The sequence below is a fragment of the Ochotona princeps genome, chromosome 30 (genome assembly GCF_030435755.1).
Source record: "Ochotona princeps isolate mOchPri1 chromosome 30, mOchPri1.hap1, whole genome shotgun sequence".
Classification (NCBI taxonomy): Eukaryota; Metazoa; Chordata; class Mammalia; order Lagomorpha; family Ochotonidae; genus Ochotona; species Ochotona princeps.
In genome coordinates this window covers 12,937,709-12,957,429 of record NC_080861.1, presented here as the reverse complement: position 1 = coordinate 12,957,429, position 19,721 = coordinate 12,937,709, and the positions used below count along the sequence as shown (strand labels likewise).

Below are 19,721 nucleotides of genomic sequence, written 5' to 3'. Positions count from 1 at the left end.
AAAAGGTTTATTTATTTTTATTGGAAAGGCAGATTTACAGAGATAAAGATTTTCCCTCTGCTGGGTCAGTTCCTAAATGGCCAGAACTGAGCTGATCTGAAGCTACAAGCCAGAAACTTGTGCATCCTCCATGTGGGTGCAGTGTCCCTAGGCTTTGGGCTGTCTTTTCTTGCTTTCCTAGGTCACAAGAAGAGAGATGAATGGGAGTGGAGCAGTTGGAACACAAACCTGTATGGATGCCGGTGCTTGCAGGTGTAGGATTAGTCAGTTGAACCATTGCCTAGGCCTCAAGTCAATAGAAATTAAAATAGATGCATGTTAATAGAAACAAATGCTAGATTCTATTCTGAAGTACCTTTTATTTAAAAGGAGGTTAACATTAAGCATTTTGTCTAGGCACCCGTGTAGTACCTGTTTCGCTAAACCCAATTTTGTTTTTGTGATATTCAGGAAAAGAGAAAGATTCCCGTGTTTCCCAATGGATCTGCGCCCACGTCGGGTGAGATTCCTAAGGAGGCCGCCCACCACGCTGGCCCCGAGCTGCAGAGGACTGGACGGTGGGTACAATAACTGTTGTCCTTTGGAGATTAGGGATGGATTTGATGAAAAAGACATAAAAGTTGCATGCATTCAACAACAATTTTAATAATATAGGTTGAGCTTTAATTGAAAATGAAAATAGGATAGTATAGTATATCCATTGCCTGTATAACAGATTCTTGAAGAAGGCATATTTGAGCCAATGCCAGATTAGGTGTATATGCCTGGTTACACCATGCTAATGATCTCTAGAAAAGAACTTGAGTATTGCCAGCTGCCAACACTGCCGTGCAAAGCAATATTTTGTAAAAGTAGAGAAGTGTTAATGGTGTTTCCATACTAGAAAGAAAGCATGTGACAACTGATACTGTAGTCTTTGCTTTTCTAAAATCAGGGTATTTTGTGCAGGCACGCTGTTGGCAATTTAGATGACCTGGCTAGCGGCTGTTGCTTTATAAAGGAAAAATTAGTCACTGATATGCTACATGCGGATTTTAAAGTACTGAAATTCACAATTAATCAATTGCTTCATGATATATATCCTCTCTTTGTAGGATAGATAGTAGGATGTCCCTAGGCAACAGTGTGAATTCCCTATTACCTGTAGTGGTCAACATCTACCAGCTTCGCAGTGAGGTAGAATTAGTAACTGTGAAGTCAAGTACTCCTTGATAAGTTACCTGGTAACTTCCATAAGTCATCTGCCAAGTAACCAATTACTGATTTGATAGTCTAGGTTCAATTTCTAAATAATGACTGATTTTTTATTACTATTTATTCATTTTTTAACTGTAAGCAGTTTTTTGATAGGGTAACTGTTTCACATGTCAGTGTATGTTTAGGGTTTATTTCACCATTTCAGAATGGTAACGTTTCCAACACCTGAATCCTTTGAAAGTTTGAGATTGATGAATTTTTGATTTGTTTATGCTTAGGGTTGGCTCTCTAAAAAATTACTGATTTTCAGCTCTAAGCTTTTTTTTTTTAAAGTATTGAATCAGTATTTTCACTACTATTCTAAAATTGTTATAGACACCAAACATAGTAAGTTAGAAAAAGGCCCAGTCTCTCATGGAGTTTGTATTTTATTGAAGTGTTTCCGAGTGAGATGTATCCAAAACTCTGATTTGAAAGTGAAAGTTGAATTGGTATGGTTTTGATGTGTAATTTTCAATTTGGTAATTAAAGCCTTAATCTTGTTACTGTAATGCTAGTTTAACTGCGTATATAGTAAATTAAATGTAGTAAAAGAATCTTTAAGGACGGACATCTGTATGATTAAATTAGCATTTCTGGTGCTTGCTGGGATTATTATTTGATTCACTTCTTAAGCATCCAATCATAGCACTGTGTATTTATGTTAAAGAGCATTGAAATTAGAATTGCCAATGTAGGATTTGTGACAGTTGCCTTTTAGGTTTTATGGTGTAGGCAGTGATTAATAGAATTGCTTATGCATATTTTCATGAATGATTACATTTTACTCATTTTTATCATACATTTCTTTGCATAAATGTGTCCAAAATTAAACTTATTGATACAAATTATTTCCTTGTAATCTTTTCAGTTTGTAGTCAGTTAAAAAACAGATATTTATGTTTCTTTTTAAGTTAATGAGATCAGCCTTTCCTGTAGCATCAGTAGATTGGAATGCATGAGTTTGTCTGCTATGATGTGAGCTGTGATTGGACCAGATGCTAGGCACCAGCAGTGTTATGTAGCCCATAGTTTTAGTTTGAACTAGCCAGTGTCCTCTAGTGTACAGTTTGACGAGTTTCATCTCACCTATTTAGGCTTTTTGGTGGTTTGATACTTGACATCAAAAGGAAAGCACCTTTTTTCTTGAGTGACTTCAAGGATGCATTAAGCCTGCAGTGCCTGGCCTCGATTCTTTTCCTATACTGTGCCTGTATGTCTCCTGTAATCACTTTTGGAGGGCTGCTTGGAGAAGCTACAGAAGGCAGAATAGTGAGTACAAAGACTGCTAGTGGCCAGGCTCTCAGCTCTTCAGAGGCAAGTGTCTGTACGCATTTGTCTCAGCATTCGTACTTGCACTGGAATAGTCTACCCGCACCATGATTAACGTGTCCCCAATCAGACTTCCCCCCAAAGGTAATTGCTATGGAAAACATGGGGAAGCCATTTGAACAGGAGAAGATGCACAGTTGAGGTAAAATAAATAAATAAATAAATAAGTTGAAATTAAAAAAATAAAATTTTATCCTGACTTGTTGGGTGAATGGTTTTTATAAATTGAGTAAAAAAAGAAAACAGGCTTGTATTATCTTGAAGGGGATGGATTGTTGGGGGAAACTGATTCTGGGTGGGTCGTGGGTGGGGGAGTTTATCTTTGGCGGTGCTTCATCCTGAAAGATACCATAGGATTAGTTAGAGCTGCGTGATTAATAACACATCAGCCCTGGGGGTAGACCCCAAGTGCACTGTGGCAGAATAGAACATAATGATGGAGAGAATGGATTTTTAATTGCATTTATTGTTGCTGTTACAAAATCTGTGTGAAAGTATCCACAACTTTTGTTTTAGAAATGTACCTAAGAGTTGCAATTCTTGTTAATACTGTGTTAGGAATGTGTGATGCTCTGTAAAATCTTGGAAGGCATTATTTTTTACTTCTGCCTTTCAAGATCATGTAAATGACGACTTGTATTCCCTAAGTTTGCGTTTTTAATATTTACTCCTGTGGGAAGAAAATGTATTATTTTATGAATAAGAGGTTAAAAAGCTAACTCTAAATAATAATTATTCAGTGTTTCACGAGTTGAAATTATCTTTGGATTTTGAGTTCATTTAGATGTGCATTTTCCTGCATTCGTTGATGCTTTTACTATTAATGTTACTTTCTATACTGTCCCGAAATTGTACTTGTAAGCTTGGTGGTCCTTGTAGAAGTATGTTGTGTTACCATCACGGAAAATGCTACTGCTTTGCTGTGGACTGTCACTCCCTCAACTGCCTACCCTTCCCGTCTTGTTTGACGCCGCGTGTGTGTGTGAGCGTGCTGAGGCACTGGCAGAACAGTGCAAGTGTTCAAGCACTTCATCTGTGCTCAAGGCCTCTGTCCTGTGTGGGAGAAATAAGATGGCTTATCCATAGTCACTGTGTCCCCGTAGGCAGCGGTGAGGATTGAAAGGTAAAGATTGGGAACATTCCTGTACAAACGAGGGCTGAGACTGAGGGTGGGTGAGGCCAACAAAGGGAGGGAAGCGCAGGAAGAAGATGAGAGAGGTTTCCTGGATGTATGGAATGAAGAAGGGAAGGCCGGGATGGAGGGAGAAAAGGAGCCAGCAGATTACACCCAGGGTACGATCAGAGCGCTGGAAAAGGAATTAGGAGGATGTAGCATTTTAAATGCTAAACTAAGAAGTTTTGAGAAGGAGGGATGGTCAGCAAAGAATGTTGGCTTACTCAGAGGTGCACTCATGTGCCTGTGCTTAAGAGGAAGTAAAGGTAGGCTCTTGTTAACGCGTGAACTGGAAACTTCTAACATAGGAAGAAAGAAGGGACGGCAGTGTGCATAACTTAGCTGTGATTTTCTTGTTTAGGGAGAGGCAAGTTTGAATTTGGGAATGAATATAAAAACAGGTCAAACATTATTGAATAAAAATAGGTCAGGGTAAAGAAAGTTTTTGTTTCTCATTAGTGTGAAGATTGGGATGGAATTGTGATATGAAATGTCCCCGCTACCTGCTGGACAAGCGAGGCTAGAAGAGCGTCATCTGCCCCTGCTTTCAATCCCCTTGTGATTTACGATTACTTTTGTTGTTGCTTTCTGCCCTGTATACATCATTTATACATTTTTTTCCAATTTAAGTTGCTTAAATTTAAATGAAGGCTTTTAAGATGACTTAGTGGTATCTTATAGGACCAACTTGCTTTCCCATGGGCAAGAAAACAAATTTATGTGACACAGTCAACCAATATGGACCCTTCTTGTTGCCATAAGACAAACCTGTATGTGAGCTCTACCCCATGTCTTTTGAATTCGCATGGTTAATAACGATGTACGTACTACTGTTGTGTGAGAGATGCGGTTAGAGCTGACCCCATGAACCGCTGCAGTTCTTGAGTGCACTTTGTGTACCACACACTGTGGCTGCTGGGTGTTGTCACCAACACTGCTGCAATTCTCATTCTCGTTAGCTTTTGAAGAAATGAGATGCGCCTGACCTCTAAAGAACTGAAACGACCTTGCTTGTTACCCAGCAGTCCCCAACCTTCCTCTTAGAGTCTGATTCTGAAGCCTAGCTGTTGCACTGCCTCTTCAGGACTGTTGCCCTCCTCAAGCTTCTCTTTTTTACCTTGATCAGTTGGGAAACTTTTTCTTTCTGGATTGACATTCCAGTTGACCCTGATGTTTGTGAATGGTAAACTCTTCTTACCTTTACACTCTCCCTTCGTATAGTGCACAGTATTATCACTCCTCACCATCTCTGATCTGTTGTGGTATGACATTGGTGTGCTAGCTTTTGTTTAAAATTTCTCTTGAAACTTGTCACATTATTACTGTCACTTGGTAAACTTTAATGTGATAATTTTCTCATTTATGGTTGTCTTTAGTTGTTTTAAAAAGATTATTCTCGGTTTCATGTGTGCTAAATACATCAGTTTTGGTGTCATATTTTAAAGTAAACAGAAAATTGCTGCTTGGTCCGTTTGAGGGAGGATCATGTTAATTTATCCTCTTTTGAAGCACCATTTTATTTTGTGTATTTTAAAAGTTTCAGAAATTAAACTATGTAAATAATGCATGTTTTTGTACTTACAGTAGACTTGAGAAACAAAGCCTCTGTACCTAAAACTGTCTGAATATTTTTGTTTTCCAGATGCCTTGCATATATTAGAGCATATAAGAGATATATTTATGATGTGTTGCTTTTATTCATTTCCTTTTTTCCTTAAACAGAGTGCAATAGAATCTCTTTTTGGAGCCTCATTAACTGGGATTGCCTATTCATTGTTTGCTGGGCAACCTCTAACAATACTGGGCAGCACAGGGCCTGTTCTAGTGTTTGAAAAAATCTTATTTAAATTCTGCAGGTAAGAGCACTCTCCTTGTCACACGTGTTTTTGCATATATGTGAAATGGTGTATTATAATGTTGACTAACTTAGTTAAAAGGATGTCATGTTTGGTAGCTGGAAAATAGCCTTCTTTGTGGTCAGTCCTACCTTGGCCTTCACCTCCCTCCTTTCCCCTCCTCCATAAATTGTAAATGAGGACAATAAAATTGCCTTTGAGGGTAAAAATCAACTTTTGGGTAGCCACATATTTGAGAAGCAATAACCATTTTTTTGTGTGTGTGCGATCAACTTGAAAGCCTTAAGAAAATTCTTTTATCTGAATTGTTAGAATCTGTACTCATCTTGTAGTACAATTAGAAAGACAGATTCTTGAAGTTCCCAGGTTGACCTTGTCATTCAGTTCTGCTTCCCAGGCAGGGATTTGGGGCAAGGCTGTTCACAGCATAGAAGTGAATACAGAATACTGTAATGAATACACCTTGGATTTGACTGGCTAACATTGTTCTTCTCATGTCATAATTGCAGTTGACTGTTTCAGTCTGAAACAGCGTGGGATTTTTCTAACACTTTGATTTCAGTCTTGTGCTCACTAAACCTGATTCTACTTTCCATCTTTTGTGCAACATAGACTAATAGAGAAAGGGATGAAGTGATGTGAACTCCAGATGCTTATAATCATTTCTTATTTGAATATAAATATATGGTCCATGGCCATACCACCCTGAACACGCCCGATCTCGTCTGATCTCGGAAGCTAAAGCAGGGTCGGGCCTGGTTAGTACTTGGATGGGAGAATATAAACATGTGGAAAATCACATGAAATTGCTTTTTGTAGTGGTGGTTGTGTGTCCGGTTGCTGGGCTGGCACAATGGCTCCAGGATTTCAGGTCCAGCCAGATCTGGCTGTTCTCTCCTTCTGGTCTGGACCTGTGAACACTTTCTAAATGACATCTACTGGTTTTGAAAAAAAAATTTTTTTTTTTTTTGCTTAGTACATCATTACTATCAATCTTCTAGGTGAGTGTAATTTAATAAGAAGCTGGCCTTCAGTTGAAGTGGAAAAACATACAGGGCATTTTGTAGTCATTGTTATTATGTAATTCCCTCTTCAGGTATTTTACGTCGCTGTGCTATTTTTTATTGCTTTCTATGAAAATTTGTAGGTACAAATGCTACTGTTCCACCCAGCTGTGTTGATCATGTCTACTTTTTTTTGTTTGTTTGTTTCTAAACAGAGATTATCACCTTTCCTATCTGTCCTTAAGAACCAGTATTGGTCTTTGGACTTCTTTCTTGTGCATTGTTTTGGTTGCGACAGATGCAAGCAGCCTTGTGTGTTACATTACTCGGTTCACGGAGGAGGCCTTTGCAGCTCTCATTTGTATCATCTTCATCTATGAAGCTTTGGAGAAGCTCTTTCACTTAGGGGAAATATATGCGTTCAATATGCACAACGACTTAGATAAACTGACAAGCTACTCGTAAGTATTTCTGTTTCCCCCTAACCTTAAAAATGTGTTTATGTAGAAACTTCCAGAGCCCAAGGAAATGGCTGTTTCTGCAACGTGGTTCGCATTGTGTGTAGCGAGCACCAACTACTCAGCATCGTATGCTGGCTAATGTGTTTTAGATTAGATTTTGCTGGTGCATCAGTGCAGCTGACCCAATTATAGCACGTTTTGTTCAGTAGAATAGCTCACTCAAGGCTGTATGTTTGGTTTTCCATTTGAACTAGATGGGCCAATTCTAGGGATACGTTCTTGTGTGTGTGCGTATGTGCGTGCAAGTGTGCACCCCCCTCACATTCATGAATACTTTTTGAAACTTGATTGTTTCTACTCAGTCTTTCAGTAGAATTTCAGTGTATTCTCTGTTGAAACGATTTATTAGTGATAAGAAAAGCATGAAACGAAAATATTCTTAAACTACAGAATAAAACTTTGAAATAAAAATAATTTTCAATAATAAACATAACGAATAAAATAATAAACATTTGCAAAGTTTTGAATAATAGTTTTAATGCTTTGGCACACATGTTCAGTGAAAAGGAAGGCTGGTTGTGAACCTGAATCCGGGTTCCGATCCACAGATGCACACTGAGAAAGTGCGAGTAGTTGTTGTTTTTTACAGTCGTGCTTGTTGTTACCCTTGGATGGACAGCGGAACAGTGTGGTGACCGGAAGGCAAGGATATGATTTTTCCTCCCACCCACCTAAGCCCCAGGTCCTGTACCTTGCCCCCTTCCTCCCATACCTTTGCTCGTTCCTTCTCTCCCTGCTACATTCCCTTCCTTGCTTGCCGGAGCTTCTCAGCTTTGCTGAGCAGTAAAGGGACATGAGAATTCCTCTGAGGTGGTGACTTTTATTTGATTGAAAATATTACTGATGCTTTTGTTTTAGCATTTTGATGCAGAATATATTACAGCTATTTCTTGCTCTTCAACCTTTGGCTTTTTAATGGCTTTTTGGAGGGATTGGGGGCCTTTCCCCCCCTCCTTTTCTTCTTTTACCTTTATGATGCAGGCCATCTGTAGTTACTGTTGGAGCACTGTGAAGGACATTCATTCTCGAGCAGTCTGAACATCAGCAGGCACTGCGTTAGAAATTCATATCATCACACTACTTACTAATATTGTAGTCCTTTTTTTTTTTTTTTTTTTTTGTAAGATGAAAGTGAGGCTCTTGGAAGACTGGCCTTAAGTAAGCAGTTACATAAATGGTAGCACCTGGATTGGCTTCACAGGCCGTCTTTTCCTTTTCTCTGATAGTTTATAATACAGTTGGAAATACTCATGTCTGTTTCTTATTTTTCAAACCACTTTTAGAAGTTTATTTGCTCATGAGCTTCCGGTTTTAGAAATAGTTCTGGATTGAGTGGGAGTAGGTTGGACTTGTAAGAGTACGAAGAGTGAACAGTAGGGTGACTCCTGTTGAAAAGACATAGCTGTTTTGGGGTACATGCAGGCAGCAGTAACGAAGGGGGTTTTCAGAGAAAAGATTGAGTAGTCTTGTTAAACGTGCTGGTATATTTTTGAATATAGGGAAGTGGTAGGTGATATCCCAATCCCAGGGATATGTTTAAATTGTTTCATTAAGTAAACATTTTCTTGGTATTCACACTACTTATAGTTTATTTTTATAACCCAAACGTTATTCCATTCTGTTATTTTTTTCATGTATTTTCACTTTGCTGTCTCTAGGTTTTATAATTGGGAAACAAGTTAAAAGCTACCACATTACCACATTGTATAACTGATCTAATAATATGTGAACATGAAATGCAGAATTCTTAAAATTTGTCCTATTCTAAATTTTTAGGTGTGTGTGTGATGAACCTGCCAACCCTAGCAATGAAACTCTGGAGTTTTGGCAGAAAGAGAATATAACAGCGCACAGTATTTCCTGGGGAAACCTCACCGTTTCTGTGAGTATGAGGGAATAAGGGATTTTGCAAATACGTGTTCATTAAATTCTTAGCTTTTGTTGATTATGCCTACATTTTGTTTTTGATCTGGGTTCTATCATGGGCTTTCAGTAGATAGTGTTATTTGGATCAATTAGCACTTACTGTTTTTCTACACATTCTGCACCAGAAAGTGTAGTGTGAAAAAAGTATGAAGCTGGTAGGTGAGATTAAGCTATCTTATACCTGACTTCCAAAGTAGAATTATTAAAAGGCTTTGAGCCTCTGGGTTTCTTGCTTTATTCCACACGATAAAGTCGAGGAAGTGCTTCCTGGGGCTGCAGCGGCATACACTGGGGTTTGTAGTGACGGCAACCTGTTCTGTGTGTCCTGGCTTCCCCAGAAGGCATCTGCTTGCTGGACAGTGACTTAGACTGTCCGATGCTGTGCAGTGAGAACCTGCCTCCCTGTTAGGAACTACTCTCCCTCCAGTGCTCAGAGTTGGGAGAGAGGAAGGAGAAACACGTAGTGGGCACCTGCTGCATCCTGAGTGTTCTCGCAGGAGGTTGGTTGGATCTGTGTCGGGTTACTTCCAGGGTTGGGAGTTGGGGCTAAAGATACAAAGCATTAATAATGCCCGTTAAAACAAGATTCCCTTGAACTCCCTGGTGCTTCTTATATCATATAAGCAGCTATAAGCCATTTCAATTTCATAAAAGGTGATAGTTGCTAAGTGTTTCATTGAAGGATGTCATCTAAATTTTTATCCCACTGATAGTTATGTCCATGCTGTCCTGAACAATATTCATCTGTCTATTTAAGGTAAAATGAATTCAAAGCAGGTGTTCAGTTTTTCAGTTGACTGGTCAGGTTAATTCAGGATTTTGAGTCCCATGGTCTAGATGGGAAGTTCCTCAAGAAAGCTTTCCTAGAAGGTCCTCAGACTTAACTCTTGTGTGTACCAGTTAACTCAGGATCAGGTTTGGTCCATCTCTTGCACTTGCCATTTCAAGTACCAGTGGGTGAAGCTGCCTGGTCAGTCCCACCCCACCCCCATCATGCACAGCAGCAGGTGCTGCAGCCTAGTTGAGACAACCCCCAGTAACCTCCACCAGGCCTGCCTCCAGCCCCAGCTTTGATGTGGACAGTCGGTGCAGTGGTCCTGACCAATCCAGCTTATATGCCATCCTGGCTGTAGCACATGGCAGTAGGTGGTATGGCCTGGCTCAGCCAAGCCCGGACTGCCAAGTATGTCAGTGGAAGTTGCAGCTTTGTCCAGCTCACCCCCAGCTCCGGCTCTTGGGCTCACCAGCAGGAGCTGCGGCTTAGCAGGGGAGGTTCCCTACCAGACCCACGTCCAACCCTGATATTGTCTGTATCAGCAGGTGCTGTGGGCCAGCCATGTATAATCCACCTCTAGTCTTGCTATTCACTGGTGGGCACTGTAGCTTGACCTGGCCTGCCCCCAATCCCAGCTATTACTGGCAGGAGCTGCAGCCTAGCCCAATCTGGGCAGCCCCCAGCCCCAGCTGTCATTTGAAGCAGTGGGTGCTGCAGTCTTGTCCAGGCCAGCTAACCCTCAGCCTGAGGCTCATGCATGCGGCTGGTTTTACAGCCCAGCTTGGCATGACCCATCCCCAGTCTTGGCACTTGCCAATGGGTAAACATAGCCTGCTGTGCCTGTTTGTCACTAGTGAGAACTGCAGCCTAGCCCAGCCTTGCCTGTCTGTAACCCCAACACTAGTGTGAAGTGGTGATGCTGCGGCCTAGCCAAGCCTACACCCTGTTCAACCAGCTGCATTTCAACTACTCTGTCACTGCCTTCTGTATTAGCATGGATAAATAGCATCTCTATTACAGAAAATTTTACTGGATATACTGATTTAAAATAGTAAAAGTCATCAACTCATTTTATTTGACATCTTACATATATATATATATATATATATATATATATATATATATATATTAAGATTTATTTATTTTTATTACAAAGTCAGATATACAGAAAGGAGGAGAGGCAGAGAGGAAGATCTTCTGTCCGATGATTCACTGCCCAAGTGAGCGCAACGACCGGTGCTGTGCCGATCCGAAGCCAGGAGTCAGGAGCTCTTCCGGGTCTCCCACACGAGTGCAGTGGTCCAAGGCTTTGGGCAGTCCTGGACTGCTTTCCCAGGCCACAAGCAGGGAGCTGGATTGGAAGTGGAGCTGCCGGGATTAGAACCGGCGCCCATATGGGATCCTGGCGCGTTCAAGGTGAGGACTTTAGCTGCTAGGCCATGGCATCTTATATTTAAAAAGTCATTTTTTTTTTCTGGCAGGTGAGTGCTTATTTAAGGCTCAGATATAAATGATTTTTGTTAAAAAGAATTTATTTCATGCTACACGTATTAGGATGTTTTCTTATTGTTGATGTATGTATTTCTTAGAAGTCCAAAAGGTACATGGGGTGCGAGGCTCTCGGGCAGCTTTCCGATTTGCCGGGGTCCTGGTCTGATGGCCTCCTTCTGGGCGGGAAGGTTGTCCCAGGACCCTGAGAAGCGGGTTGGGAACGCCTCTGAGCCGCCATGCCAGGGGCTGGAGTGGGGGTGGAGCTAGCTAGCACGATCCAGGCGGGGGCCCAAGCAGCTTGGCCCCGGGCCGCCATGCGGCCCGGGTGCGAGGGTCCCTGCCACGATTCCAGCCTAACACAGCCAAGCTTTCCACCACCTGCGCAGGTACATGGGGTGCGAGGCTCTCGGGCCAGGAAGTTCTGGAATTTGGTTTCTCTGATATGCTGCATGAGACGCTCCGTGCTGAACCCACAGTACTCTGAGAATATGTATTAGTCCTTAAGCTTTTCAAAGGCATTTAATCTTCCTCTGAAGAACCTGTAGTCACTTTATAGTGCCAATCGCCAACATCAGCTCACTTAAAAGGCAAAATTCCGGGCTTTTCCAGCAGGATGCCCCATTACCTGATAGGATGAGGGATCAGCAGAGGGGTCACAGAAGGCATTACTATGACACTGACTGGCATTCAAGAACCATACTCGGGGCTAGAATGTGTAAGGCATACGTGGACCAATGCCCTGACACTCTGACCCCATTGGACGGTTTAGAAGGGCCGGTGGAGTCTATGCAGGAGGCATGACAGTCTATAGGACGCTCTGGGCTGACCAGAGCAACCTCTGGCATAGTTAACACTGGCTGGCAACAGGCCTGTTTGGAGAGCGTGGTGGAGGCCTTGGCTGCGTGGAGCCTACCACTAAGGGGCACAGGAACTGGAGGGAGGCTGAGTTCTGGTCGGGTCACAGTTGTAATCCCTTGGCACAAATATCAATTCGGCTTTGACGCACCATGCCGGATTAGACCACAGCACAGTTTGGTGCTCTGGAGGACCAGGATAGACGTTGGACGGGCTCGGCTAGGCCTCAACCCCATCTGAGCCATATATGAGATATGCGTGGGTATGGACGAGCCGTGGCTGGGCTGAAACTCTCAACAGCAGGAACCAGAATGGATTGAAGAGCGGTGCTGGCCGAAGGACCTGCTGGAATGCGTGAAGCCCGACACCATGAAGGAGTTGGAGGGAGGAACCTGAACAGATCCTCTGACAGGACACTGACTCTACAAATAAACGCAAGAAGCATGGAGGTAAATAACCCAGAAGAGGCTTTGGAATGTGACCCACTGGAATACACTTGGCTCGGGTTGGGGCAGACCAGGCTGAGTCGGTTCACGTCATCCACTGGCAAGCCCAAGTGCTGAAACTGTGTGGGGGCCTGGCCGTGTTTGGTTGCGATAAAAAAAAAAAAACAAAAAAACAAAAAAACAGTACAAAACACAAAATGCCAAGGTGAAATGGCCTGTGCTAGCAGGGAATGCAACACCCGACCAGCACTCCTCCCACTGGTTTAGGTGAGGGACAAGAGTGTGATGGGCAGAGCCGGGGAGAGATGCGATACTCATTGGTTCCAATAGAGGTCGGGGCTCAGAAGAGAACCAACCCAGGGGTTAAAACCATCAGCTGATCGGAGTGATGGACGGTGGCGGGCACTGTGCTTACTAGTAGTACATGTAGGAGCCTGGACTGGGAATGCCTCAAAGTTTTTTTTAGGGGGATTCCCCTGAACAAAATGGAGGAATCAAAGCATTAATCAAAAAAAGATGGAAAATGGAGTAGATGAATCAACCACCTCAGCTTTATGCTTGCAGCGGAAAACTGGACAAGGGGAAACCCTAAGACGGACTATGTCAATCAGTGGACTCTGCACCAGCCTCATCATACCTGGACTGTTGCTGATGATATGTTGGTGCTTCTAATTGATCGAGGTGACGCTCTGCTGGCTCTGCCTACAAACCTGAGAGGGCCTCCCTAAGAGGCGGTTGAACTTGAACTGGACAAGTGGGATGCTGGACTCTGTATGGTGTAAACTTTTAATTAGGGAATCTCAACGGAACTTGAGCTGTGGTTATGCATCAAGGTGAAGGAATTCATGATGGGGGAAGGGTTTGGGGTGAAGGGGGGGGAATCCCAGTACCTATGAAATTGTGTCATGTAATGCAATGTAATTAATGAATAAATGAATATTAAAAAAAAAAAAAAGAAGTCCAAAAGGGACTATGTCAGGAATTTGGTTTGGTTTTGGTAATTTGAGCCTTTATTTCTGTGATCCATTAAGTGGCTTAGGAGTATTACTCCTAGCACATAGATCTTGAATATAATGGAACCTTAAACTGTTTTTTTGTTGTGGTTGTTGTTTTTTAATTGTAAACTTTAATCGATTTTAAATTGAGCCCCATGAGAGTTGAAGTGAGAGTAGTTGGTGGTGTGTGCCTTTATTAATCTCTAGTTGACTTTTGATTATTTTCCCCCTAAAGGAAAATCAGAGTCAACTCTGTGTAATTGAATTGTACTACATAACGTGTTAGAGGCATTACCTAATTGACTTTTCTAGTAGAGGAATTGTAGTAAATTTTTACGGTCCTTATTAGTAATTTGAATTTAGTCGTCATTTTTTTTTTTAACAGAGCATCATAAAAGGGCTCAGTAGGACTGCTTTTATTTTAAATTGCTTGCTTAGGAAAAAGACAGCAGATTTGTGGGCTAGCAAGCACACAAAAGGAAGCATTTTATAAGTAATACTCAGCCTTCTATTAAAGGGAATATGTAATTAAAAATAATTTACAAAATACCATGTTTGGGGGATTTAATAAATGAGCATTAATATTTGAATTTCATATGAGTGTTGGAACTAATTGCTAGTATGTTACAGTTGACCTATCAATGTCATACCTTGAAACATCATCCTGTGTTGTGCCATTGGTTGTGTTTGAAAGCCGGTGAAGTTCCTTAGTAGTTCGTTGGACATCTGAGGAGCCTTTCCCGCTTTCTCTGTAGGAGTGTGCAGCCTTCCGCGGGGTCTTCGCGGGACCGGCGTGCGGGCCCCACGGCCCTTATATCCCCGACGTGCTCTTCTGGTGTGTCATCTTGTTCTTCACAACGTTCTTCCTGTCTTCATTCCTCAAGCAATTTAAGACCAAGCGTTATTTTCCCACCAAGGTAACAGGAATGTGATCTGGGAAACCTGGTGTAAAGTGGGGGTTGGGTTTTGTTTTGTTTTGTTTTTTTTCATTTCCTTGCCTTATTTCTGGGAAGTCAGTTTGAGGTTAATACTTTACACCACATAGTTATAAAGAAATTACAATGAAAGAAAAATGTATATTGCATATCCTAGCTCAAATGTGAAGGTAAGGAATGGTGCTACGAGAGATGGGCGGGGTTATTTGTGAAACCTGTTTCTTTGAGACAAGAATTAGGTATTTCAGTGATAAAGTGTCAGACTTTCTCATGATGTGTTTCATCTTTCTAAATACGGATTATTTAGAAAGTAGCCAAAGCACCTCTGTGTCTGTATTAACCTAATCCCTTCAATGTAGGTGCGGTCCACCATCAGCGACTTCGCCGTCTTTCTTACAATCGTCATCATGGTTACGATTGACTACCTTGTAGGAGTGCCATCGCCTAAGCTTCATGTTCCTGAAAAATTTGAGGTAAGGATGAAAGCAGACAGCGTTTGGGAGGTATTGCCTCCTAAATCGTCATTTTAAAAATACATGTCGTTCCTTTGAAGAGCTACATTTTTCACATAATTAAAAAAAAAATGGCCACTTGAACAGGAACAACTAAGTTCTTTTAGCTGAGAAAGAGATAAGGAAGCTGGTGAGAAGGAGTGTTTTCTTTGTGGAGACGCTGAGGGCCCTAGAGTCGAAATTCCTGATGGACATTTGAGAAATAAAGAAAACCCTGAATTCTTTTACAAAGAGGTTTACTTAAAGCAGAACTTGGAAAAGTAGCAGGGAGACCTTACTTAAATTTCTGAAAGGCTCCTGTTTCTAACAGTAGTTGATGGAAAAGATCCGTGAAATATTTCCCAGCAAAAGAAGTCAGGTGTATTCTGCAAGGAAAACTTACTTAATGCAACCATTCACTTGAGTTATTTGCAAATTTTAATATCTAGATAGATACAAATGTATTCATTTTCATTTAATTGTTAAGGTTCATTTTCCTCTGCTTGTGCTTATATGGTAAAAGGGAAAGCACTTCTTGAGCCCATTTCATTGGTGATAGGTACTTTTAATAAACTTTTTTTTAAACAAAAAATTATTTTAATTTTTATTTGAAAGGCAGAGTTACAGTGAGACAGAGTTCTTCTGTCTGCTTGTTCACGCTCTAAATAGTCACAACAAGAGAAGCTGAGCTGATCTGAAGCCAGGAACCAGGATGTTTTTCTAGGTGTTCCACGTGGTACAAGTATCTGAACCACCCTGCACTGCTTTACCAAATTATCAGCAAGGTACTGGGTCTAGCAGAACAGCTGGTCTTGAACTGGCACCCATATGGGATGCCAGCACTTCAGTCAGAGGCTCAGCCAAGATGCCATGGTGCAAGCCCTACTGTGTTTCTTTTAGAAGTAGGGGTGTAAAGGGGATTCAAAATAAAAAATATAATGAAAATTATGTTATGATTTTCTTCACTGAGACCAAACATTAATGATGTTCTTTTACGGGCCTGGTGTTGTAGCATAGCAGGTTAAAGTTGGTGTCGGTAATGCCAGCATTTAATACGGGCACCAGTTCAAGTACTGGGTACTCCACTTCCTGTCGAGCTCCCTGCCAATAAGCCTGGGAAATCAGCAAAAGATCACCCAGGTTCTTGGGCCAGTGCCATCCACAGCGGGGTAAAGGGGAAGTTCCAGGCTTCTGATTTTGGCCTGGCCCAGCCCTGGCCATTGAGGCCGTTTGGAGAGTGAACTAGCTGGTGGCAATTCTCTCTCTCTGTAATTGCGCCTTTACAATAAATGAATGTTTAAAATGATTAATCTGGAAACCAGTGGTCTCCAAAATCAGCTGTTTGAGTGGAAAATGACCCATCAGAAACAGCTAGAACACCTGTTGATGTTTTTAAATTTAAAAATGAGAAAAATTAAAGTTTATGGTATTTACAATCTGAGTTTTACTACATGGATAAGCAGTGATAGAACTATAGTATGTCATAGATGTATCTGCTCAGTTGTATTTTTATTTTACTGGAGGCCTTTGTTCGGCAGCGTGGATACTGAATCAGTGAAGACTTTTAGGTCATTAAGAAATGACTAGGATGTAAAAGTCATTGCATTTTTACCAAATCTTATTTGAATACACAGATTTACTAAACAGAAACTAGATAATCAGTATTACTTCCAAATATTGACATGATATCTTGTAACCCTGGCCTTCCGGCCTGGTGAAGTGCCAGATTTTTCTCAGCAGCTGTTTTGTGGGAAGTCCTGTGCTGGCCACCAAATCTGACACAGTAGGGCCTTCTGAGGTTATTAAAGCAGCTTGGTTTTAGGGGTTGATCCACCGGATGGTTTGATTTCACATTATACGATGCAGTATGTGGGCACATGTTGAAAGGAACTTGTGTTCAGTCTCTCTCTTCTTGCCTAACCTCTTCAAAATGGAAAGCCCTTACCCCACGACCCTCCCTCGCGTCTGGCTCGGGCGCCTGGTCTCTGCGCCGAAACGGCTGGGATGCTTGTGCTTCCCTGGCCCTCCCTCGTCCTGTGGTGTTTCATCCTCAAGAAAGCCTATCTGGACTCATGTACCAGCATAATCATCTCAGAATGTTCCAGAGGGTCTAGGAAGAAGCTTCAAGATCCCTTGAGATGAACACCCAGAAATTGTAAAAATAAGTTACTGTGGCTATATTTTATGGGTTGAAATAAGTCTTAAGGCCAGTCCAGTTTCACGGTGGAGAGAGGGCTAAGTCACATGACTTGGGGCATACCAGTGGGAATGTGAAGAATCCCCAGGCTGTCTTTACAAGCAACTCACCGTACATCCCAGGGTTTAATGCAGTTCTTTTCTACCCCCTTGCCATTTCTTGTTAAACATTGGTGTGTCAAGACGTGGAGGGTAATAGAAGGAAGAAACTTTTTATTACTATTAATTTCTTTAACAGCCTACAGATCCAAATAGGGGCTGGATCATAAACCCATTGGGAGACAATCCTTGGTGGACCTTACTTATTGCTGCTATTCCAGCTCTGCTTTGTACCATTCTCATCTTTATGGATCAACAAATTACGGCCGTAATCATCAACAGAAAGGAGCACAAGCTGAAGGTAACTCAAGCTTTACCCCGAGAATTACCAGTTTGTATTTTCGTAAGGATTAGAACATGAGAGAAGATATAAAACTCTTATTTCTTTCTACAGATCATTTAGCATTTTATCCTGAAAGATCAGTCGAGACTCACGAGTAATGGTGTTCATTTCACTTTTCAGAAAGGAGCTGGCTATCACCTTGATTTGCTGATGGTCGGCGTCATGTTGGGAGTCTGCTCTGTCATGGGCCTGCCATGGTTTGTGGCTGCAACCGTGTTGTCAATCAGTCATGTCAACAGCTTGAAAGTTGAATCTGAATGTTCTGCTCCAGGGGAACAACCCAAGTTTCTGGGAATTCGTGAACAGCGGGTTACAGGGCTAATGATTTTCATTCTAATGGGCCTGTCTGTGTTCATGACTTCGGTTCTAAAGGTAAAAATCTCTTTTTTGAAGTATTTCTAAATTTTACTTGTCATGACATTTATTCTTGCTTGTGTGAAAATGAACTATTAAAATCTACTTAAAACACCTAAAATTAGTTTCGTTTCATCCAGCCGACACAGAAAAATATTTGGTAAGGTTTTGAGTGTAGAAAACATGTCAGTTGTAGGTCAGTCGGTTTTAACAACCATGTAAATGAATGTTAGCAAAGACAAACCAGTTTTGGAAGGAGGTAATTAGTGGCTTGATTAAAGGAGAATATGTCTAGAAGATTTTGTAGGCTTGAAGGAAGAACGATTGAAAAATGAATAGAAATCGTTTGACCAATATGAAAGTAGTGTTTTTATTAATGAATTAAATGTGGTGTTACTGCTATACCAAGTTAAACAGTAAACAGCTACTAGAAAAACAAAATAGCTAACATTGTTGATAAAGCACATAAGAAATTATGGTTTACATAAAGCACCTTTATGTTCCATCTGGTTTTGCATTATGCATACCATGTTGAATCTAAGAAGTTTCTAGAAAGTAACTAATAAACATAGGTAAGTATTTCATGTGGAATTTTCTGCTCGTCATGGCCTATATGGTGTTTAAATGAGTATACAAACTGGATAGGTGTAATGCATGTGGATTGCCTTGGCTTCGTTTCACGGACTTTGAAGCAGCCAATAATTTATTAAATATTTGTTGAGTACTTGTGTTACGTATTGAGAAAACAGGAATGAATAGAATTATTGCCTACTAACTTGACAGTCTGGTAAAACAGGAAAAAGGGACAGTTGTAGAGGAGCTTGGGAACAAGAAAGGAAATATTTATTGCAGTTTTAAAGGATGCAGTCACTCAGTTATGAAGGTTGTCTTTTAATCTCAAATTTTTGCAAGTTATTTTCTAAAGAAACAGTTTATTTGATGGGCAGACAGGCAGACCCGGAGGGAGAGCTTCCCTTCACAGTTCGCCTCCCCGAGTGCTCACAGCAGTTTTAATCTGGATGCAGGTCTGGTACAGAAACTAAAGCAGAGAGAGGTTGAGTTTCAATTAAAAAAAAAAAAAAGGAATTGAAGCCAAGTGCTTTAGTATAGTGCAGTGGTTCTTCCCCACCGAGAAAGGGGAATGTAGACGTTGTGAGAGACTTTATGGAAATGTTAGGTTAATGTAATATTCATTCCTAAAGGATCTGTCTTATTCTATTCCCATAGTTGCTTATGGATTATATTCTATATACTTATTAATACGAAATTATTTCAGTAGCATGAGTTCTAATTGTGATCATTGCTCCTGCAGTTTATTCCAATGCCCGTTCTATATGGTGTTTTCCTGTACATGGGAGTTTCCTCACTGAAAGGAATCCAGGCAAGTCTTACCTATTTCGTGATTTTGCTGGAGAGCTTTAATGTTTACAATTCATAAAGATCATGTAAGTGCCGGTTGTGAGGTATTCTCAAGTGTTTGGGAGCAAGTTCTTTTTCTAAGTGGTGACTTCAAATACATGCTTGCCAATTGACTGTTGCTTACTGTACATATTTCTTTCCAGAGAATGAGATCATGCACCTGGCGTGGCTCTGACTTGTAATTAAAGCCAAGGAAAGATTATTATTATACTGTTATTATTATTATACTGTTATTACAGGAGAAAGGAGTAAAAGAATTGGAATGGGGAGGAA

General features: G+C 41.1%; 1 protein-coding gene across 4 annotated transcripts in view; it reads left to right on the top strand.

Moving 5' to 3' along the window:
* Positions 1-19,721, top strand: part of SLC4A7 (solute carrier family 4 member 7) — a 78,286-nt gene that overhangs the window by 45,299 nt on the left and 13,266 nt on the right. For 2 of the 4 annotated variants that reach the window (XM_004588281.4, XM_058657181.1), the window contains exons 11-20: positions 451-557; positions 2,334-2,508; positions 5,465-5,598; positions 6,818-7,063; positions 8,900-9,005; positions 14,367-14,528; positions 14,906-15,019; positions 17,472-17,633; positions 17,796-18,047; positions 19,342-19,661. In XM_004588281.4, coding sequence (XP_004588338.4) covers positions 451-557; positions 2,334-2,508; positions 5,465-5,598; positions 6,818-7,063; positions 8,900-9,005; positions 14,367-14,528; positions 14,906-15,019; positions 17,472-17,633; positions 17,796-18,047; positions 19,342-19,467 — 1,584 coding nt within the window. In that variant the 3' untranslated portion in view covers positions 19,468-19,661. Of the gene's footprint in view, positions 1-450; positions 558-2,333; positions 2,509-5,464; positions 5,599-6,817; positions 7,064-8,899; positions 9,006-14,366; positions 14,529-14,905; positions 15,020-17,471; positions 17,634-17,795; positions 18,048-19,341; positions 19,662-19,721 lie in introns of those variants that run through there. The other 2 variants (XM_058657183.1, XM_058657182.1) reach the window with 2 other exon arrangements.